The 24,640-nt window shown below is 34.6% G+C and overlaps 1 protein-coding gene across 17 annotated transcripts in view; it reads left to right on the top strand.

Annotated features, from left to right (window-relative positions):
• The window catches only part of LARP1B (La ribonucleoprotein 1B), a 126,823-nt gene that overhangs the window by 18,117 nt on the left and 84,066 nt on the right, over positions 1-24,640 (top strand). For 16 of the 17 annotated variants that reach the window (XR_005789914.1, XR_005789912.1, XM_040474228.1 and 13 more), the window contains 5 exons: positions 4,921-5,064; positions 5,301-5,466; positions 9,142-9,286; positions 16,315-16,489; positions 21,911-22,083. Coding sequence is in view for 15 of the 17 variants with exons in the window: in XM_040474228.1 (XP_040330162.1) it covers positions 4,921-5,064; positions 5,301-5,466; positions 9,142-9,286; positions 16,315-16,489; positions 21,911-22,083 (803 nt within the window). In the remaining 2 variants the exon portion in view is untranslated. Of the gene's footprint in view, positions 1-4,920; positions 5,065-5,300; positions 5,467-9,141; positions 9,287-16,314; positions 16,490-17,074; positions 18,071-21,910; positions 22,084-24,640 lie in introns of those variants that run through there. The other variant, XM_040474264.1, reaches the window with a different exon arrangement.

The raw sequence follows: 24,640 nt of genomic DNA, 5'->3' as shown, positions 1-24,640 counted from the left end.
GCTTTTAGTCATCTGTTCTCTTTAGTCTCCATTAATCTGGAACAGTTCTTCTCCTTTTGTCTTTGATGACATTGATTTTTTTTTTTCTGAAGATTTTGTGACAGGTGGTAGATATCTCTCACTTTGGGTTTTCTGGTGTTTCCTCATGATTGGATTTGGGTTATGAATTTTTGGCAGGAATACTGCAGAAGTTAAATGATTTTCTTCTCATTGCATGGAAATGCACATGATCTTGTTTATGTTATTGCTGATATTAACTTTGAGCCCTGGGTTAAGATGATGTACTCTAGGCTTCTTTACTGTCAAGATGCTTTTTTCTCCTTTGTAATTAATATGTAATTTGTGAGAGAGATTTTGAAACTTTGAAAATACCGAGTTTCTCATCAGACTTTTCTCATGAGCTTTAGTTTCCATTGATGATTCTTACCTGATTCAATTATTACCATATTGCAGTTGCTGATTTTTCTTACTGCATCATTACTTCTGTATTTATTAGTTGACATTCCACTATAAGGAATGACTTCCCTTATTACCAGTATGGATTTATGGCTTCTTATTTTTTCAATGTATTATAATCCATTACCATGATTATTTAGTTTGATACTCAGATTGTCCCACATTTAGCTGGTGGGAGCCTCTTATGGGTGGTATCTGTGTCCTTTTTAAAAAAGCCGGCTTTGGGGCGCCTGGGTGGCGCAGTCGGTTAAGTGTCCGACTTCAGCCAGGTCACGATCTCGCAGTCCGTGAGTTCGAGCCCCGCGTCGGGCTCTGGGCTGATGGCTCAGAGCCTGGAGCCTGTTTCCGATTCTGTGTCTCCCTCTCTCTCTGCCCCTTGCCCGTTCATGCTCTGTCTCTCTCTGTCCCAAAAATAAATAAACGTTGAAAAAAAAAAAAAAAGCCGGCTTTACTGAGCTATAAATTATATGCATATAAAATACATTTACATTACTGTCACTTCTCCCAGCTATGAGTCTACTTTCTGTCAGGTTAGATTTACCTTTTCTATGGTTTTATATAAATTTTGAACTATACAATGTACATTATGAACTCTTATGTCTCCTTTTGCTCAGCATAATGTTTTTCAGACTCGTCAGTATTGTTCCATGTATCAGTAGTTTCTACCTCTTTATTTCAGAATAGTTTTCTCTTGAATGGATATCCCCCTGTATCCATTCATTTACACATGGATATTTGGCTTGTTTCTAGTTTTTGGCTATTATGAGTAATGCTGCTATGAACATTTGTGTACAAGTCTTTGGGCATGTGTTTTAGTTTCTCAGGTAAACACCTAGGAGTGGATTATTAGGTGGTAGGATGAGTGCATATTTGACTTTAAAATAAATTGTCAAATTGTTTTCCAAATTGGTTGTACCATTTTGTATTTTCATCAGTAATGTTTCGTTCCTTTGCTATTTGTTAGGTCATATGTCTTCTGGAATTGTCCATATTTTGGACTTGCTGATTGCTTTGTTATATTTTTTTAACACGTTCTTGTGTCTTTTCTGGGTATAATTTTTAAGGTTTGATTAGATTCAGGTTTATTTTTGTTTTGGTAGGACTACTTCTGAATGTGTATTTCTTACAGCAGTAAGAAAAAATTAGGTGTTTCACTTTTAGTTGTATTAAGTTTGAGTTGGTTCAGGTATTGTTAGCCTTATCCATTATAAACTGTCTCATCAGTCTTTCATTTCCCAGATACATTATTTCAATGGGATTTCTCACATCTCAGAAAGCCGAGGAGGACAGGAGGAGAATATGTAGCAACAATTAGATGAGCATTTGGTTTTATAGGTTTCTGAAATCTTAAGTCTGATAATTTAAAATTAAAAAAAATTTTTTTAAGTTTATTTTTGAGAGAGAGACACACACACAGAGCATGAGCGGGAAAGGGACAGAGAGAGAGGGAGACATAGAATCCAAAGCAGGCTCCAGGCTCTGAGTTGTCAGCACAGTGCCTGGTGTAGGGCTCGGACTCACAAAGCCATCTGATCATGACCTGAGCCAAAGTCAGACACTTAACTGGCTGAGCCACCCAGGTACCCCTTAAGTCTGATAATTTTAAAAGCATACATGTTGTCCTGTGAATGGGGAAGGCTTAAGAAAATTAACAAACATAATACCACTCAAAAGTTTCCAATTATGTTATGGAATACTTTAAACACACAAAAGTTGAAAGAATTGTATAGTGAATACCTGTCTAACCACAACCTAGATTTAGTAATTTTGCTTTATTTAATTCCTCTATTGTTGAATTATTTGAAAGTAACTTGCAGATAATCATGACATTTCACTGATATTCAAAGAAAATGCAGCACCTAGGAAAAACCACAGTAATTCCCTAGTATCTTCTAAAATCTAGTTATATTTACTCAATTGTCCACAAAAATGACTTTAAAATTATGAAACTTTCTGCAGAAAAACTGACCTTTTTTTGCCTTTGTATCATAGTTTCTCATATGCATCACTTTAATATTTTATTCGAAAAGTAATATATATTCATAATATATTTTACTTATTAAATATTGGGCATATAAGAAAACAGGGTTGTAAAACAGGGTTCATAAAATGAACACTGGGGACTCAGGACCAAGTTTAGAAATGTATATTACCATTACCTTTGAACTTCTGTGTGCCCCATGCAAGTTCATCCCATTGCTTCCCTTCTCAGAAGAAAAAAGACCTGAATGTTTGTTGTTTGAATATTTTTATTTGAAGCTGACATTCAGTATGACTCCATTAACATATTCTGTGACAGTACATTTTTTTTGTGGCAGTAATTTTTAAACTTTAGTCTAATTTTCTTAGATTAATGCATATTGATGTATTGTTTTTTTTCTTTTTTTAAAAATTTTTTAAAATGTTTATTTTTGAGAGAGAGAGAGCAGGGGCAGGGGAGGGGCAGAGAGAGGGAGACACAGAACTTGAAGAGGGCTCCAGGCTCTGCACTGTCAGCACAGATCCTGACATGGGCTTGAACTCAGGAATTGTGATATCATGACCTGAGCTGAAGTCGGACACTTAACCGACTGAGCCACCCAGGCACCCCGCCCCGCATGTTGGTGTATTGTTGTAAGTCCTTACGTTTGTTTTTTTTTTCCCCCTGCTAAAGGGCATTTCAGTATTTGATAAAATCTCTTCTGTTGGTGGACATTTGGATTGTTTCAGTTTTTTTAAAGTGTAATAAATATTTACATTTTTTTGCATGTTTTCCAGTAAACATGTACAAGAAGTTCTTTAGGGGTAATTTCTTTCTTTCTTTCTTTCTTTTTCTTTCTTTCTTTCTTTCTTTCTTTCTTTCTTTCTTTCTTTCTTTCCTTCCTTCCTTCCTTCCTTCCTTCCTTCCTTCCTTCCTTCCTTCCTTCCTCCTTTCTTTCTTTCTTTCTTTCTTTCTTTCTTTCTTTCTTTCTTTTCTTTTTTTTGAGAGAGAGACAGAGACAGCACGAGTGGGGGAGGGGTAGAAAGAGAGGGAGAGACAGAATCCTAAGCAGGCTCCAAGCTGTCAGCACAGAGCCTGACACAGGGCTTGAACCCACAAACTGGAAGATCGTGACCTGAGCTGAAGTTGGACACTTAACCAACTGAGCCACCCAGGTGCCCCCTTTGGGGTAATTTCTTAAGACTGCAACCCACGAGTGCATTATGAAATTGGTGTACTGGGTGATGATCAGGTTTTTCCAAAAAAATTGATAGAGTTCTTCACACAGAAAAATTTTTATGGCAGTTGTGTTTAAATTACAAAAAATTTGTGTGTTCCAGGGTGTGATATACAGTAAGGCTTACTGTGGGTTGAGGCAGAAGTGTTTGAAAAAAAAACTGTATTAGGGTATACATTGAAGAGGATTTGCAGCATCTAGGCCAGTGATTCTCAATAGAGATGATTTTCCCCCACTCCCAAGGGGGCATTTGGCATTGTCTGGAGATAATACTGGTTTTCACAACTTGGAGGGGGTGGTGAGTGAGTGCTACTTGCATCTAGTTGGTAGAGGTCATGGCTGATGCTAAACATTCTGTAGGCCCCTACACTAGAGAGTTAGCTGGCTCAAAGTGTCAGTAGTACCAAGTTTGCAAAACCCTTGGTCTCTAAGGTATTTGTACCTTCAAATTTATTTAATTATTCCAATTTGTTTTTCAAAGTGGATGTGTCTGACTTTGCTCTCATTGATTGTATACAATGTTCTACCTTTTCTTCTTGATCAATATTTGATTAATTATAGGACCTGAAAGTATTTGTCAGACTGGGGTAGATCAAATATTCTTTGTCTTAATTTGCATTTCTCATGACCAATGAGGCTGAACACCACTTTTTGCTTATTACCCATTTGCATTTCCTGTTTGACTACCTATCTTGTAGCCATTTTTCCCACTGAGTTACTGTGTGTGTGTGTGTGTGTGTGTGTGTGTGTGTGTGCACGATAGTGCATTCTATGTGTATTCTGGATATAATTCTTATATTGTACTACAGATATCATCTCCCAGTTTGTTTTGTGTTTTCATTTCCTTTTTTTCTTTAAAAGGAATTTCTTTTACTTAAATAGAGATGTTTCTTTAAACATTTTGTAAAACTTTTAAGGAGTTTTTTTTTTTTTTAAGGAGTTTTATATAATGCACATTCAGTAGTCTTGGAACGTCTTGAATCTTGAATAGTACCATCTTAACAAAGGACCTCTTCTTTTTTTAGTATATTATTTTCCTTATCAAAATGTTTTCTTTATGTCAATACTTTTGTGGACCCTCTTTCATGCCAGGGACATTTTGACCAATTCCTGTGAGCTCTCTTAAGTTAGTATCTATCTGAAGAATGCCTGGTTACTAACAGCTTGTTACAAAATGGGGAGGGGTAGTTGCCATGTTTTCATAAAAATAGTCATGTTATTTACTGTTGCAAATTGGAATGTATAAAAATATTTTTGTTTTTAAAAGGTTGGAGGCGTGATAGAGAAAAGAGAGACGATCAAGATGAAGTTTCCAGTGTGAGAAGTGAGGGTGGTAATATCCGAGGTTCTTTTCGAGGCCGAGGAAGAGGCCGAGGACGGGGAAGAGGACGAGGCAGAGGAAATCCTCGATGTAGGACATGAATTTTATTAAATTAGATAGAGTTTCAAAAAGTGTGCAAGCCATCTGTTAGTTTTGCCCACTATCCCATATAATGTTTTAACTAATATTTTTTGTCTGATAATTAAGGTGGTTTTGTAATTGTTACCCCTTCAAATACTTGACTTTGGATTTTTCTTTATAGTAACTGTTTCTCTTTAAAAAAAAAAAATCTGTAATCACTTTTCTTTCTCTTTATTCACATCAAGTGAACTTCGATTATTCATATGGTTATCAAGAACATGGTGAAAGGACTGATCAGCCATTTCAAACAGAACTTAATACCAGTATGATGTATTACTATGATGATGGTACAGGTGTACAGGTGTATCCTGTGGAAGAAACATTGCTTAAAGAGTATATTAAACGCCAAATGTAAGTCGATCAGACATAGCAGATGGGATAGTAACATCAAACTTTAACATCGTTGATCGTGAATACGTTATAATACATTTTTAAGCCGTTTCTTAGTAAAATTGGTAGATTTTTAATAGTATTTTATGTTTTTTTTTCTAGGAAATGTTAGTGAAGTATTTTTTAAAAATTTATATTTGGTTTATGTTGTTACATAAGACTTCTGCTTTGTTTACTATTCAGGTATTTCTCTGTTTAAAGGGCCTTAGTTGAAAGAATATTGTCATGGTATATTAGGAGTGATTAAATATAAGAATATAAAATTGCCATATAGATATTTGATGTTTTACAAGTGAAGCCTGGCTTATTATTTGCAAATAAATGCTTATATTGAAATTCACAAATGAACATAAATGACAAAAAGTGGTGATAGATATATTTTTACTTAGCAAATGATTTCAAAATTCTAAGTTTGTTTTTTTAACTTTTAAGTTCTCTTTCTTTGTGGCACATATTGAAGGGGAACTACCTAATCTTTTTTAGTTCAAACTTTTTATTCTAGTTTTCATAATAGTTGCCCTCTGAAGTACTGAAGTTGATGTTAGGAGAATATTCTATTGTCATTAAGAGAAAAAAATAACCCTTGTACATATTAGTATTGTATAGAAGGTTTTGCCTATTTATATAGTGTGTTTATATAGTGGTGAAAAAATGTCCTCAAGTGAGTGGCATAACCAGTTTGCTGAAATTTGATTACTTTTTTATCCTTAACAAAGTAAAAGAAAAACTATTTTTGAAAGGGTTTAAGTATCTTAAAAACATCTATCTTTATTTAAGAAAGAAAATTGACTCTGTTAGAAAATAATTTCTTCATCGGCATCATCCAGGCATTTTCCTGGGATGTCTTCATGGTGGATTTGATTGGCTTACATACAATATGAAGCAACTTGTTTATTTTGTTCTTGCTTCTTTTGTTACAGTTGACGCAAACACTGAAGAAAAGGGCCTTTTTATGGGCAGAAAGTGCCTGGCATGTGGCTATCAACTTCAAACCACTATTCCTGTCTTTTTTGTAACTCTTGCTGCCAGGTCCCTTCTGAGACCTGACAGTGGATATGCAACTCCATGTCAGGATAATCGGCCTCCAATGTGCTCATACAAGTGAGGGAGGAGCAGAGAGCTACTTCAGTGTTGACAAAATTTCTGATCATGCAGTGTAGAATCCAGAGCTTCTAAGGTAGGACATGATAATGTCCCCTAGGACACTGAACAAAATGTCAGACACAGCACTGAGCATGACTCCTTTTTTTCTTGTTGCTGTTTTAGCAATAGGGTTTTTGGCAGATGTTAGAGTACCAGGTTTAGAATGGCTCTTTACTGTTATTCTTCGATTAGTGGACTTCTGGAGGAGTCATGCTTTTGACTTTGTTTTCTTTGAGGTTTCTCATACTTAATATAGATAGGCTTATTGAGTAGGGTTTACATTTTTCTCTTTGAGAAGTTACTGAAAACTTTCTTGCATTTGTGGAAAATTATGCTAAATGTATTTTGAAAGTTAGAGGCTTAACTGTATTAGGGACGATTGAGTTTTTAAAATAATTTTAACTGAAAAAGTATTGTCATTTTTTATATCAGAATATTAAAAATTTAAGATCTTGATTATTTCTAGCCAGGACAGTCTCTTCTGACATTCACATTTAGAGATGAGTAGTTTGTAGCCCATTAGAAGTTTAAAAAATAAATACCATAGGTAATAGGGTGATTTATGAATTTATTTAGATACTAACTAAGATTTTCATGAAGTAGTAGAATAAAAAACCATCTTATTAATGATTCAGAGAAGTTTTTGTCTAAGAACGGTTTTAACTTGTGACTAAATCAAATGTCTTAATGTGTGAAAATTTAGAATTTAAGCATATGTATCATGTGCCACTATGTCAAGTACTGTGAAAAGGACTTTTGAAGTGTATGATGTGCCCACCACATGCCAGGCACTATGAAAAGGGCTTTTGGAGGTATAACAAAATCAGGATTTTTGTTTCTTCAAGATTTAAGATTTTTTTTCTTCAGTGTTTAAAACAAGTAAATGATTTACTAGTGTTACTGAGATGTCAGTAGTAGTTCACTGATCCAAGGGAGCTTTGCGCTTTGATCACTGGATAAATATCTGAGTATAAAGAAACAACTTGAGTATTTACATTTCTAAAGTAAGATTTTTTTCTCCTAGTGAAAAGTAGCTCAAAGCTATTTCTCATTTATGGGTGATTATTTCTTCAAAGTTAGATTTTGACCTAAATATTTCAAGAGTATCTTTAGTAACCCTGTGTTACTAAATGCATGAGTTGGTGTGCTTTCTCATAATTTGCCACCGATCTTTGATAACTGTCTCTGATTTGGGAACAGTATAGGATTATTAACTTGTAGGCCATATCATCACTGATGTGATGTATTTCTTTTGTATTCTTTTCTACATTTTCCCCCATTTGTCCTCTTGTTCTCTCTAGAATTCTATTTTTGTTTTTCTATATGGAGGCTGTAATTTAAAAAAAAAATTTTTTTTTTAATGTTTATTTTTGAGAGAGAGAGAGAGAGAGAGCGCGCGAGCGTGAGTGGGGAGGGGCAGAGACAGAGACAGAGACACAGAATCCAAAGCGTGCTCCAGGCTCTGAGCTGTTGGCCCAGATCCTGACTTGGGGCTTGAACTTGTGAGCCATGAGATCATGACCTGAGCTGAAGTCAGATGCTCAACCCACTGAGACACCCAGGCACCCCATGGAGGCTGTAATTTTAAACTTGTTTCTCAAATGCCACTATTGAATATACTCATGTTATCTTTGTATCTTAGAACTTATAGTTATTGATCATACAGTTTATCCATTTACATTTCTCTCTACTTTCCTAGAGAAGATTAAGGTATCTAAGCTAGCTTTTTCTGTATTTTTTTCCCCATGTACCTGATGGTACCCCATGTACCCCCATGTATCATAGATATTCCTTGTTCAGCTGTATATTCTGTTCATTCTTAAATGTCTTTTATAGTTCTCTCCATCAAAGATACAGGGAGATCTTGTAGATATATAATTGTGTGTGTACCCTTGTGCTCATGTATTCACTCAGTTTTTACTCAGTAGCTTTGTACTGGTTGCTAGCATTCAGGATTAAACAATGTCACTACCCCGTCTATTTAGAAAACAAAACAAACTGTAATCTACTCTGTAAACTTCACAAAGAGTACTTCCAAGAAAGCTGTTCTCAGTGATGTGGGAGAAGTTGGAAGGCAATCTGTTGACATGTGTTTAGTTGTTATTTAGTGTTTAAATGAAACAAGTTACAGTAGCTTTTAATAAAAAGTTTCCTTTAATTGACTCATTTAAAAAAATCAGTTATTGAACTGTTTTAAAGTAAAATGCTGGTTAATTCTTTATGCTTAGGTAAAGTTGATCTAAGTAGAAGTTAATGTTAGTTTTTTGGAAGAGAATCAGTATTTTAAGTTTCTTTCTACTCATGGATAAGAAATTATAACTTGGTAGGGCTTTGGTCTTGTATTTATCTTCTATCTATGTTGTATTAAATCTGTATATTACTAATAAAATAATTTTAAAGCTGTTGATATATAAGTGATAGATATTTTTGTTTTCTATTGAATAAATTAATTAAACTTATGTTTACTTATTTTTGCTTGTTTCTTTTTTTCAGTGAATATTACTTCAGTGTAGAAAATTTGGAACGGGACTTCTTTCTTAGGAGAAAGATGGATGAACAGGGTTTCTTGCCTATTTCCCTGATTGCTGGTTTCCACCGTGTTCAGGCTCTCACTACAAACCTTAATCTCATTTTAGAGGTAATTATTCATTTAAAAAATAGTTGCAAAACAGTCTGTACTTTCCATTCAATTATGCTATTAAGTAACTCTCCTCTAAAAATTATATTAAAAACCTTAAAGGGGTGCCTGGGTGGCTCAGTTGGTGAAGCGTCCCAACTTTTGATTTCCATTCAGGTTATGATATCAGAGTCATTAGATCTAGTCTCCCTGCTTGGGATTCTCTCTCTCCTGTCTCTCCTCTCTGCCCCACCCCCACTCTCTCTCTCACTCTCTCTCTCTCTCAAGTATTTAAAAAAAAAAAGGAGGGACACCTGGCTGGCTTAGTCTGTAGAGCATCCGACTTCAGCTCAGGTCATGAACTCATAGTCTGTGGGTTTGAGTCCTGAATTGGGCTCTGTGCTGACAGCTCAGAGACTAGAGACTCCTTTGGATTCTGTGTCTCCCTCTCTCTTTCTGCCCCTTCCTTGCTTGTGTTCTGTCTCTCAAAAAATGAATAAATGTTAAAAAAAAAAATTGGGAAAAAAAAAGCAAAAGATAACCTGTAGTTACCTAAAGCTTAGACTACATCTCATGGCTGTTTTTCATTTTATAAAACCCAAATAAATTTCTAACCTTGGAGACCCCTCAAAGATTTACTAATGATGTTACCACCTGTTTTTAACCTGACCCTTCAAACTCGGACCTTCTTGAGTGTTTTTGGTTCTTTAAGTCTTCTTCAGGTTGCTGCAAAATGGCATGTATTTCTATTTATTAAAATTTTGAGAGTTTTTCATGTGCTATAGAAAGGATAATTTAAAGCAGTCTTTCCAGATGTATTCTTAATGCTTTTATTAAATTTTTTGTCCTGCTCTAGAAATGCTTTGAACATTTTTGTTTTTCTGTTGCCTACATAGGTATAATCAAATTTGCCCTTTGGCTACAGTTTTGAAAGACTTGATATTGTCAGTTTTTTTGAATAATAGATATGTAGTGGTTTTTTATTGAGGCTTTAATTTGCATTTCCCTAATGACTAATGATGTTGAGCATCTTTTTATGTGTGTATTTGCCATCAGTGTATCTTATTTGTTGAAATGTCTGGTCAGATATTTTGCCTATTTTTATTGGAGGGTTTTTATTTTTATTCTTGTAAGAGTTCTTTATTCTGGATACAAGTGCTTTGTGTGTATTTTACAGATTTTTTTTCCCCAGTCTTTGGCTCATGTTTTCATTTTCATTTTCTTTTTCTTTTCTTTTTTTTTTTTTTTTTTATGTTTGTGTTTGAGAGAGAGGGAGCGTGAGCCAGGGAGGGGTAGAGAGAGAGACAGAGAATCCGAAGCAGGCTCTGTGCTGGCAGCAGTGAGCCTGATGAGGGGCTAGAACTCATGAACCATGAGATAATGACCTGAGCTGAAGTTGGATGCTTAACTGAGCCACCCAAGTGTCCCTCATCTTTTAATTTTCTTAACAGATTTCTTTGACTTTTTTAGCAATTTGTTTTGAGCAGGTGTGCTCCATGTTTTAAAAACTAGTTACAGGAAGAGTCAATATTTCAAAACAATATAAACTAGCAATTTATTTGTTGACATGTAATTAATGAGTGTTTTATGAAAGAAGTTACTTCAAACAGTGTCATTGTTGCATTTATTAATAAATACTATTTAAAGTTTCTTTGTAATTTTAAGAAGACTGTTTTTTCCTGCAAAGCTTAGTATTCATAAAAATATAATATTTGTAGTAGAATGAGTTTAAGTACTTCCATTGTCCGTGCTAATAGCAAAGATCTATTTTAGCTGTCATTTTCAATGAAGTTGTGACTGATTTCCCCGACTCTCTGTACTTTGTAGGAATCTGGTTATAATTTTATTATGGTATGTTTTTTTTGGTCTATTGGTATTCCCATTAAACCCTCAAGCATAATTTTCAAGTTATTGATTATCTGCTTCCTTACATCTTCTAGTAGAAGATGTAGTAGAAGGGAAGGAATATTTAAAAGAACTTTTGCATTACTGTTATGGTTACAATTATTGATAGAGAAGGAAATACTGCTATTATTGAAATACAGAAATACATAAGCACACTGATTTAGAACAGCATAGATCTGCATTCATTTAATATTCATTATGCACCTTTCCCACTGTAATGAATGGGAAAGTTGTCCTTTATCTGTTAAGTGGGAAAAATTGCCCTTTATCTGTTAAGAATGTAAGATTTCATTGGGTTTTGCAATATAAACATAGTAGTTTAGAGCATGGACTTAACAATCTGCATGCACATCCTTGTAGCTCTGTGACCTTGGGTAATGTCCTGAGACTTCTATAAAGTGGAAATCCTAACACTACCTACTTCATAGGGTAGTCCTAGAGATGAAATGTGTGATGACAGTATCTGGCACAAACAGTAAGCCTTAAATAATGATTTGCTGCTATTGTTAGTTTTCAAGGATGTCCTTCTACTGTTCATTCCTGTTTTTGGGATTTTCATTTACCTTCTACCAACTTTTTGCTATATGTAGCTTAATATGCTCAAATTTTTTCGTTCTTGAAAAGAACAATCAAAAGAGGTAAAATATACTTGAGCTCACACCCCTATCTGCCCTAGTTGAGGTTTTCCTTTTTTTTTTGTTTGTTTGTTTGTTTTTATTTTTATTTTATTTTGGAGAGACAGAAAGAGAGCACATGAGCAGGGGAGAGGGACAGAGAGAGAGGGAGAGAGAAAGAGAGAGAGAGAACATCTCAAGTAGGCCCCATGCTCTGTGTGGAGCCTGATTCAGGGCTCTGTCCCTCAACCCCAGGATCGTGACCTGGGTGGAAATCAAGGCTCAACTGACTGGGCCATCCAGGTGCCCCTGGTTGAAGTTTTCTACATAGCCTATCTTACTGAGTCTGTTTAGTCCCATTCATTTTCAGCTTACTGTACTTTTTTTTACTTTGATACATGAATATTGTAATATGATTACTGTTGTGATATTTATCATAATGTACATATCATGTACATAATTATAGTACAGTATTCTTGTCTATAGTCCTCATACTGTGCATGAAATCTCTGTCGATTATTTACTACTCATTGCAAGTTTGTGCCCTTAAACATCAGTCTTATCTCCCCCACCCACTGTTTCCTGGTAAACACTATTTTATTCTTTTTTTTATTTAAAGTTTCATGTTTTTAGATTCCACATATAAGTGATATCATGTAGTACTTGTCTTTCTGTCTCACTTATCTCATTTAGCATAATATACTCAAGGTCCATCCATGTTGTTGCAAATGGCAGGGTGTCCTTTCTCTAGGCTGAATAACATTCTGATATCTATCTATCTACCTGTATATATCGATATATAGATATATATATCACATTCTCTTTATCCATTCATCTATTGATGAGTATTTAAATTGTTTCCATATCTTAGCTACTGTGAATAATGCTGCAATAAACATGAATATGCAGATATCTCTTTAGAATCCTGTTTTTATTTTGGGGGGGTATATCCAGTAATTGGAATTACTGGATCATATGGTAGATCCAGTTTACTGCATTCCTGATTCTTGCTCCACAGCTGAGGTCTATTTGTGTCTTCCTTTTTTTTTTTTTTTTCCTTAATCCAATTAATCCTGGAACTTTAGCTAGTCAGTTCTGTAATTCTATTCAAGCTATTTAACCTCTTCATGCTTGTTTTCTCATTGTTAAAAGAGGGCAAATAATACTTAAACTATTATAGAGTATAAGGGCTTAAGGGAAGTAATTAATACAGTATTTGTGAAGTCCTTAGAACTATGCCTACTACTCTTATCTGAAACCTTGTTTCAAAATTGGCTGACTGTGGTTCCTCAGAATGTGTGCTGGTGTCTTATCTCTAAGTCTTCACACATGAAAATCTTTACTCTTGATACCAGGCATAGGACCAGGAACTAGGAATACATTATCTATGTATTCTAACGTTGGTAGTTTTTCATAATAATAGATACCATTAAGAAAAGGACCAGGGGTGCCTAGGTGGCTCAGTGGGTTGAGGTCCCATCTCTTGATTTTGGCTCAGGTTATGATCTCATGGTTTTGTGAGTTCAAGCCCCACCTTGGGCTCTGTGCATTGACTGTGCAGAGCCTGCTTGGAATTCTTCCTCTCTCTGCCCCTCCCCCACTTATGTTCGTGTTCTCTCTCTCTCTCAAAATAAATAATCTTTAAAAAAAAAAAAAGCACCAACATTACTAGAAAAAGCTTCAGGTGTCTAGAAATGTTAACTGTACACTTTAACTCGTTGTTTAGGAGTTCAGGATAAACATGGTTTGGCTTTATTAAAACTCTTGTCTAGATCTTTTCCTTAATTTTGTGTAAGACATAATTTTTGTCTGATGCTAAATCTAAATCACAGCTTCTGGTCTCTTTATGTTCTTCTTGAGCTTTTTTTTCAATAGGGAATAAATTCCCTGTGATTTAAGAATCAAAGATTATGTAGTGAAGAATTTCTTCCTTCCCATGTTTCTCCAACAGTGAGTTAGTTAAATCTTTCTTGGTGACTATCATTGTTACTTCTTTTCTGTTTATTAATTCTCCTGAGATAGTTCATGTTATACTACATACATATATTGTTATGTCTTTCTTTCTAAAAACAGTATATATTAGAAGATTACTCAATAGTTGTATATAAAGAACTTTGGTTTTTTTCCCCTCAGATATTTTCTTTTGAATTGAGGCATAATTTATACACTGTATGTTATAAATCATAGGATTATAGATTACTTTTCCCTATGAATATAGTTGTGTAACCAATACCCAGATTAAGATATAGAACATTTTCAACATCCCAGGCAGCTGCCTTGTGTCCCCTCCTAACCTGTACTACTATGCTCTTCTCAAGGGTAATTACTTCTTTAGAGTTCTCTCATTTGTTTTTTAACTTCACATAATCAGCGGTGTGTATATTTTTTTGTATCTGACTTATAGTTACCATTTCTGTGAGATTTATCCATGTTGTTGGTGTGTAGCGGTTGTTGACTATCCATTTTAGGTTAGTATTTCCTTGTATGAATATAATACAATGTACTTTTCCATGCTCCTGTTTGTAGATACCTGGGTTCTTTACAGTTTGAATCTGTGGTACTGTTGTGAATATTATTGTATGTATTTTTTGATGGACATATGTACTTTCTTGTGAAATGATGGGTGTATACACACACACACACACACACACACACACTTAGCTTTTGAAGATACTGCTAAGCATTTTTTCCAAATTAATGAACCAATTAAAACTACCGCCATTGAGAGTTTCACTTGCTCCACATTCTACCAACACTATTGGCAGTCTTTTTCCAAACATGGTTTTGAAAAATTTAAACCATTAAGAAAGTTTCAAGGTTTTTTTTTTTTTTTTAATTGTTTTCTTTTTAACGTTTACTTATTATTGAGAGACAGAGAGACACAGAGCATGAGCAGGGGAGGGGCCGAGCGATGGAGAGACACAGAATCTGAAGCAAGCTCCAGGCTCTGAGCTGTCAGCACAGAGCCCGATGCGGGGCTCGAACTCACAAACCGCAAGATTATGACCTGAGCCGAAGTCGGACGCTTAACTGAGCCATCCAGGCACCCCTCAAGGTTTTTGTTTTTGTTTTTGTTTTTGTTTTTGTTTTTGTTTTTGTTTTTGTTTTTTAATTCAGGTATAAATAGCATGCTGTAAAATGCAGAGGTCTTAGGTATTTATTTTGAGTTTTGAAATTGTGTAAGCCTGCCCCCAAAAGGATATAGCCCATTACTCTAAAAACTTACTTAATGGTCATTCCAGTCACAGTCAGTCCTCCCCTACCAACCCTCTGCTCCATCCCAAACTACTTTTCTTATTGTATCAGTATAGATTAGTCTTTATTTGTACACATTTGTGTAAATGGAATTCTTCTGTCTCCTGACTCTTTCATTTATAGTTTTTGAAATTCATCCATGTTGTTGCAAGATCTGGATGCTGAGTATACTGTACTACAGTTTACTACCAGGGTGTCATTGCTTCTAGAATGTTCAGTAGACAAAACTGGGAAAATATGTTAGGAAAAAAATTAGATATCACCAATTCAAACTTTTTATTTTAGGCTTCTTCCTTATTTCCTTTATTCTGTGTTTCAGACTCTCTATTTTTTTCAGAGAGTATCCTGGTTCCTATCAAAAGAGTTTGTTTTTAAATAATTTGTAATACTAATTTTAAAGTACTGTCCAGTTATGGAAAATGTAACTTGAAAAGTAAGTAGTATACTAAAGGCATACAGGTATAAAAAGTTGTACACATATGTTCTGCAACTAAAATATAGCAAGTTATAACTTTTATAAAATAACAAGTATGTATATTCAGTTTTTATATATTTGTATTTTTTCTCATTTAATTTTTAAAAGGTGAGTACCTTTGAATTTCAGATAAAATTCAGATCAGTAAGTCTTTTATTTTGAGGAAATTTTGTTCTAGTTTTATTTTACCGTTAAATTACAGCATGTGTATTTTTGCAAAGCACTTTGGCCTAGTGGCTAAGACTTTTGGTGGTGGGTAGCTAATAAATTATGTGAGTCCTTGTATTGCCTCATACTTATATGTTTATGAAGTTACTTTATTTCTTTGAGCCTCAGTTTCCTCATCTATGTACCTTATGGGGTATTGTGAGGAATGTATATGTGTGTTTTTTCATCATTTAATTAATGGTGGTAGTCATTAAAATAATGCCTAAATTTTATTTGGTGATATTAAGGTAGGATAAAAAGAAATATGAGAGAAACAAATTGACAATAAAGCTTAATTGCCGTAGAAGTAGTTTGCCTCTAGTTGACATAATAATCCTTAAATGCCTACTCTGTTGTGTAACCAAATTATCTGCTGCATATTGTATCAGGATATCTGTTACCTATCACAGGGGCAAATGATTTAGAAATTTGTTCTAAGTAGTTAATTTGTGGATGCTTTTAAAAACATTTACTCTGTATAATATCTGCTAATTTCAGATTTAAAATTTTTTTAGGTGATTAGAACTATAGGATATGCAATTTAAATGTTTTGAATGAAAGTTCTCTAGTATCTGAAAATACCTATTTTATAGGCATTGAAAGATAGCACAGAAGTGGAAATTGTGGATGAGAAAATGAGAAAAAAGATAGAGCCGGAAAAATGGCCAATTCCAGGCCCTCCTCCACGTACTGTGCCACAGACAGACTTCTCTCAACTGATTGATTGCCCAGAGTTTGTACCAGGCCAAGCTTTTTGTTCACATACAGGTAACAGCTTTTCTTCTAGAGCAAGCAGTGTAATGGTGGGCTATTTGGTTCAATATACCTATCCTTTCAAAAGGTTTATTTAGATTCAATAGGAAAATTAAAGATAACTGAATGACTTTTGATGCTCTCAATTCTATTCATATTATCCTCTCACAGAACCATAAATTAAATAGAGATTTAAGAATTATGGGTAAATTTCTGCTCTATTCTTGTGTACTTTGTCCTGTGTGGAATTTCTGTCCATCTTCTTAGTTTTACTAAATGATTATAGATATATTGTGCCAGTTTTCCTCTTCTAAGATTGGAGTAGTCTAATAGGATTGAAATAGTTTAAAAGTCTTATACTCAAGAGTGGGCTTGACTTTAATGTTGTTACCTGTGTGCTTCAGTCCCGTCTTGTAAAGACAGGATGTTCTATATTCGAAAGCAGAATTGGGGTACTGTTATGGAATTATTAAGGTTATTGATTAAAGAATTGATGGTGATTAGAATTTCCAAAAACTGCTTTAATAATAAGAATTTTTTCCTGGATCATTTTTAAGACATTCCCTCTTGGGAAAAAATGTGTGCTTAAACTTTTTTCAGTCAGGGTGATGATCTACTGATGCTCTTGGATGTCATTTGATCGGAATATGCAGAGGAATAGGTGACTCACTGAAATATTATAAACATTGGAGCAAATCGTGCTGCAGAAATGAAAGCGACCAGACTTACTTCTATGCAAGAATGTCTACTCCCAACTCCTTGTGGAGGAGGTTGGGCCACCACTACAATGGAGATAAACACCTTTGTGATGATGATGAGAGACAGACCTGAGGACTGCTGTTGTTTTTATAGGAGCCACCATTTGTGTGTAATTAGCCTGGGCTGCATGTGCTACTTTTATTTACGGTGGGAAAGTTAATTATCATTCTGGAATTATTGCAAGATTCTGTCTTTTCCTCCCAGACTTTTGTACCTGTGTCCAGATCAATAAAGCAGAAATAGGCTTGAGTGGCATTTCCTAGATTGTTAGGTCCTTTGCTATTTGATCTGCCCTTTAGTGCAGTCTACAGTGCAGTCTACAACTCACATGCTGTCATAATATTTCACATGGACTGTAAGATGTATTAATGTGGACACTGAGGGATAAAAAATTTGAGAAATGAACAAGAATATTTTTTTCTAAACTCTTCAAAATGTATTTTTTATACATGAGTATATGAGACCTGCCATCAATAAAGTACTGATGGACAGTCTCACAGATATTTTTATTTAGTGTTTCTTTGGTTGTTAGCCCTCTATGCCTCTAAACCTTGCCAAGCAAGAAACTTGGGCAGATGTTTTAAAAGTTGAAGAAAAGTGACAATTTTTAGGTTTTCTTAAAAAAGACATAATGTCTGATTGTGTAAGTTAGATTAATTTATTGTGTAAATCTGGGGTCCAAGATGACATTTTTAATCTGCTTATGAACAGGCATTAGGTGAGTTAGATAGAATATACTTTTTCCACAGGTAGCTAAGATAGGTCAGTCAAGTTGGTGATGCCTGTTCATTTAACCATTTATGCATTATTAATAAAATGACAAGAATAAAATTACAACGTCTTGTACATTTTTGTGTTTTTTAAATATACACTCATTTACATCTCACATACATCTTCCCTAAAATCACTGTATTTGTATGTCAAAATTTTTAGGTTCTTTAAATTATACATCATTAACTGATGGATAATGAAGGCATATAGGAAGACAGAATGTTCTTAGAGTTATGCTGATTCACATGACATCATAGGAATAAATATGTAAATTCAACCTTTTCCCATGAATCCTCAGATTTCTGACCTTAATAATCACCTTCTGATGAGAAAGCCTTAGTTTCAATACAAAGTAGTATGTCACCAAAAATTTGAAATGGATATAGGATAGGAAATATAGATTGTATTTATCTGTGCCTATAAGTAAAGAAACTTTTATCCATATCCTTTTTATGTCTAATGAGACAATCTTAAGTTTCAAAAACGTAACTGTTGATGTATACTTTCAGAGGGATTTATATGGTAAAATATTTAAACATTTTTGGTTTTTTTTCATCAAAGAAATTAAAATTTCTATTTTTCCCTCTATGGAGGTTGAATTGTGTAACATGAGTTCACCTTTGCACTGAACAGAGGACCTCAATGCACCAGAAAAAGTTGATTATGGGAATGGTAAGATGTTAATTTAAAAATTTAGGTTTTGCAGTTCTTTGGATATAGTATTACACTATCAGCTCTTAAGTAAAAGGATTTCATTCATCAAAATTGAGAGTATCAGGTACCTGACCTTCTTGGGGTTTTTTGATGTTGTTTTTGGTTTTTTGAAAAATGTGTAGGAAGATCCCTAATGATTTTTTAATAAGCTGTGAGATTTCCTTTGAAAAATTGCATAAGTATTCCTGAATGTGCCACATACAAAGTATATAATCCTTTTAGAGCAGTCTATATAATGACCCAGATTCAGGGTGCATAAAGAAGTCAAACTAGATAGATATCATGGGATACGTATGGTGATTTATCTCTGGAGAGTCAGGTTGACAATTTTCAATTAATGAAGGCAGCAAAGATCAATTTTTTTCTACGTTCTCACAAGTTAGAACCTATAGGTGTCCAAGTATGTGTCTAATTTCTTTTTTTTATCTGTAAGCAAGTTTAATGTCAAGTCATCCAAGTAATATTCACTCATTTGTTTTTGGAAGATGAGTGCTTTACCATTAACCCTTAAAATTTATACATATAAGGTTTGAAATCTTTATAAAAGAAAAGGTCACATAGAGCATATGTGTAGGTAATTATAAGATAAACACTTCCTTTAAAAAATCTAGATTTTTCTTGTCTTACCCAAATTCTTTATTTTAATGTCATTTAATTTATAAGCACATGTGTTATGGATATAGTGAAAAACTTGACTCGTGGTAGAAACATTCAAGTTTAGAGAGCATTTAGAAATTATTATATAATAAACTTAAGTAGGTGTTTAAGATTAAATTTCTATGTTAAAAATAGTAGTTACTGATTTCCCTACCATGTGCCAGGTGCTGTCTAATCATTTATACATGAACTGTACATAGTAATTTAGTTAATTCTCAGTTGCTAGGGTGGTGGTTCTTAGTCTATTTTTAAAGATTTAGTCACTGCATTGAACATAGATGATTTATAGTGTTAGGAATAGGGTTCTCTGCTGTTAAATATTTTCCCATTCCTATAACTTTTTACTTGCAGCCCAAACCTAGCATTTCACTTGTACTACCTTTGTGGATCAATTAATGGTACATATACCATTAATTTAGAAAATTGTAGGGGCGCCTGGGTGGCGCAGTCGGTTAAGCGTCTGACTTCAGCCAGGTAACGATCTCGCGGTCCGTGAGTTCGAGCCCCGTGTCAGGCTCTGGGCTGATGGCTCGGAGCCTGGAGCCTGTTTCTGATTCTGTGTCTCCCTCTCTCTCTGCCCCTCCCCCGTTCATGCTCTGTCTCTCTCTGTCCCAAAAATAAAATAAACGTTGAAAAATAAAATTAAAAAAAAAAAAAAAGAAAATTGTAAAGCAGCAGTGTCTAATAGAAATAGAATGTTAGCCACACATGTAATCCTAATAATTTTAATAGCCTGAAAAGCTACAAAACAAATGAAATTAATTCTAATAACATTTTAAACATTTTAATATACTTAAATATTGTTAATATAAAAATTATGGATCCATTCTACCTTTTAAAATTTTTTTGTATCAAGACTTTGAAATCTGGTATGTACCTTACACTTATCCTGAGCACATATTAGGAGTGGCCATGTTTCAAGTGCTCAGTAGCTCCATGTGGCTTGGCTGGTGGCTACATACTAGACAATGCAGTTTTAGAGCCTTTTCCATTATGAAGGAATATACATTTAAAAAAAGTAATATAGTAATCTGGCATTTGAATCCTGGATCTAACTATGCATTCTTGGAGAGGATAATAACTCTAACATGTAGTAGATGAAATACAATCTTGGAATATTCTTCTCAAATCCAAAGTCCTGGAATGTGCCTTTGCATTTTCATTTAGTAAAAAAAAAAAAAAAAAAAAAAAAAGATGGCTGGTGTTCATTTATTTCAGCTTTCTCCATGTAATATTCAACTTTGCAGTATTTTCAAGTAATTGGCTTTCAGGACTAAAACGATGTTTAGAATTTTAGAGTTTAAATTAGTATTTAAAATTTTTGTATGACTCAAGTACATATTTCATTATAACTTTAAACAAGTATTCTTTGACTTTAAAAAAAGATTTGTAAAGGAATCAATTAGGAATTTATTTATAGAGCATGTAATTATTCTGATTAAAAGATTGTGTGGAGAAAGGCATTTTTAATTCCAACAGAGTTTTTAAATGTTTTAGGGGCACCTGGGTGATCAGTCAGTTTAGCATCCAACTCGTGATTTCGGCTCAAGTGATGATCTCACAGTTTGTGGGATCAAACCCTGCATCTGGCTCTGCACTGACAGTGTGAAGCCTGCTTGGCATTCTCACCCCCCCGCCCCCACCCCCTTTTCCCCCATTTGTGTACTCTCTCTCTCTCAAAATAAATAAAAATTAAAAAAAAAATAAAATGTTTTACATTTTATTGCCAGAGCAGTGCACTTTAATGATGTGACATGCTACTCTTTTTTTTTTTTTTTTTTTTAGTTTTGTTTTTTTTTCAATATTTATTTATTTTTGGGACAGAGAGAGACAGAGCATGAACGGGGGAGGGGCAGAGAGAGAGGGAGACACAGAATCGGAAACAGGCTTCAGGCTCTGAGCCATCAGCCCAGAGCCTGACGCGGGGCTCGAACTCACGGACCGCGAGATCGTGACCTGGCTGAAGTCGGACGCTCAACCGACTGCGCCACCCAGGCGCCCCCATGCTACTATTTATAAACAGTATTCAGTATGAGCTAAGTGGGCACGCTGCATTCGGTTAAACCTCATTAAGCAAAGGAAATGTGAAAAGTAGGAATAATGGCTTACTATAGATCATAGCAGAACACTGAAGGACTGATTTTGCCTTCAATAAAAGACACATTTAGTCTGTGGCTTAGTAGCATTCAAGGTTCCATAATTTCATTATATATAATTAATAGATTTTAAGATTGCACACGGAATTGACCCCTAAATAGATGTATTGTCACAATTAGTGACTCAATTGATATTCAGAAGTTTGAATGAATGTGATCTGCGTAAGAGTTGGTGACATTCCTTTTATCTGTTATTCATTAGCTTTACTTGAATACATCATACAAGCTTTTCAGGTTTGAAAGTCCTTGGGAAGATTATAATTGAGATTTGATTTATCATGTTTTTGTGAAAAAAAAATCAAACCCAAGTGAAGAAAAATAGGGTGTTTTATAAGTAAGAAAGCCATTATTTTAACTAAGTACCAACTTAAAATTTTAGAGTCTGCCCCAAATTCTCCAAGATTTGGAAGTCCACTGAACCCAAAGAAAAATACTGAAACGAGTAATCTCCAAGCAATATCTAGAGGTCTGTCTACCAGTTTGCCCGACTTGGACTCACAACCTTGGATAGAAGTAAAAAAGAGACCTCGTCCATCTCCAATGAAATTGAAGGTAAATTGTTATAAGCCAAGTGAAGTGGAATACATTTTGGATTGAGTATAAGACTACTGTATTTTGTTTGTCAAGTAAATATATAAAATTGGAAAAGTTTAAAAAATTGTAAAAATTGGAACCATTGGCCAGAAATAAAAACTACTCAGTAGTTAAAAATAAGTTCTATTGTGTCAATTTTAAAAATTTACCTTTTACTTCTGAATATGATTTAAGATACTTTGGCCTCTTTACTTGTGACTAATTTAAATTTGAATAACTCACTCAGTTTTTTTAAACCTGACAAAATTTTCTTAAATTGTGATTTTGTATTTTAATCTCATTATATTATTTTTAACTTTGTTAATTATAAAGAGTACGGATTCTGTACATACGTGTTTTGGTAATTCTGTGTACTGTAAGTAAGGAAAAGAGAATTGATGTCTTGGAGGCATGTGAGGGACTGAGATGTGTGGTTATGAAACAGGAGGAGAAATCCTTGATGGTAGAACTGCCATATTTTTGACTCATGGTTAGATACAAAATTTGAAATGTGATAAAAATTGCTCTGATCTAATCCATAAACAAAATGAGTACAAATAAAACTAGGGAAATCTGAGTAAGATTAATGGGTTATTTCAATGTCTTATATGTGATATTCTATAGTTTTGCAAGATGTTAATATTGGAGGAACCTGGGTAAAAAATACATAAGATTTCTGTTTCTTTTTCTTTCTTTTTATTTTTTTTTAATGTTTGTTTTTTGAGGGAAAGAGCGAGCAGGGAAGGGGCAGAGAGAGGGAGAAAGAGAATCCCAAGCAGGCTCCACATACACTGCCAGCATAGACCCCAATGCACTGTGAGATCATGACCTGAGCTGTCACCAAGAGCCAGATGCGTAACTGACTGAGCCACCCTGGGGGTCTTAGATCTCTATTTCTTACAACTGTATGTGAGTGTACAATTCTCTCAAAGTGAAGTTTACTAAGGATGTGGCTTTTTTTTTTTTTAATTTACATCCAAGTTAGTTAGCATATAGGGCAATAGTGATTTCAGGAGTAGATTCCTTAATGCCCCTTACCCATGTAGCCCATCCCCCCTCCCAAAATCCCTCTAGCAACCCTCTGTTCTCCATATTTAAGAGTCTCTTATGTGTTGTCCCCTTCCCTGTTTTTATATTATTTTTGCTTCCCTTCCCTTATGTTCATCTGTTTTGTCTCTTAAAGTCCTCATGTGAGTGAAGTCATATGATTTTTGTCTTTCTCTGACTAATTTCACTTAGCATAATACCCTCTAGTTCCATCCACGTGGTTGCAAATGGCAAGATTTTATTCTTTTTGATTTCCAAGTAATACTCCATTGTGTGTGTGTGTGTGTGTGTGTGTGTGTGTGTGTGTATACACACACACATACACACCACATCTTCTATATCCATTCATCCATCGATGGACATTTGGGCTCTTTCCATACTTTGTCTATTGTTGATAGTGCTGCTGTAAACATTGGGGTGCATGTGTCCCTTCAAAACAACATACCTGTATCCCTTGGATAAATACCTAGTAGTGCAGTTGCTGGGTTGTAGGGTAGTTCTATTTTTAATTTTTGGAGGAACCTCCATACTGTTTTCCAGAGTAGCTGCACCAGTTTACATTCCCACCAGCAGTGCAAAAGAGATCCTCTTTCTCCGCATCCTTGCCGACATCTCTTGTTGCCTAAATATATTCACAGTGTGTTAAAAGTTAGTATTCTTTTTGTTTGTTTTGTTTTGTTTTGTTTTTAGTTAATAACATCATGGACAGCCTTCTATTTACTAGAACATTAGTTCTGTCAAGGCAGAGTTATTATTGTATACCCTTTCCTTGAACCGTGCCTGGCTCACAGTGAGGACCCAGATAATTATTGACTGAATGAATATATACTACATTAATAAGAGTTCTCAAAGAAAGGGATTGTATAGGAGAGTTAGCATTTGCTGGATGAGGATTGGTCATAGGATGGCATAGGAAGATAATACTGAGAAACCTATTTTCTTGTGTTGAGAGTTTTGGAAATCTAGACTAGTTTAGATTTTAGAAGCTCTAGGATCTGAAAGTTTGGACTTGTTATGTCACCTAGTAGGAAGCAATTTTAACTTTTTCAGGAAGGGCAAAGTTCAACAATTGAGTACATGTTAGGGTAAATTTAATGAAAACCAGGCCACACTGAGTGGAGGTGAAGATTGAGCAGAGGGATTATCTAGGAAACCTAGTTAATGTAATTGCAAAGGTTCAGACTAGCAAGTCTGACTATTGAATTTAGAAGTCAAAAAACCTTGATTGTTCTAGTCCTGACTAGTTCTGAAATTGTGGACAAATTAACTTCTATCTCTAGGCCTTTTTTCCCCTCATCTGTAAAATGAATTGCTGTGCAGTAGTGGATGAGCTAAGCACCATTCTAACTCTAAAAGGAATCTTTTAGATTAATATAACCCTCCTTTTACTCAATTTTGTGTTTTTCTTTAGCGTTAGACTTAGTGTTTAGCAAATACTTTGTATTTATTGGGCTAGAATACTACTGATTTGATTTTCTTTTATAATTTG

This window comes from Herpailurus yagouaroundi, unplaced genomic scaffold (genome assembly GCF_014898765.1).
Source record: "Herpailurus yagouaroundi ecotype Mexico unplaced genomic scaffold, PumYag 28, whole genome shotgun sequence".
In the NCBI taxonomy this organism is placed as follows: Eukaryota; Metazoa; Chordata; class Mammalia; order Carnivora; family Felidae; genus Herpailurus; species Herpailurus yagouaroundi.
This window is presented reverse-complemented; position numbering and strand designations above follow the sequence as displayed.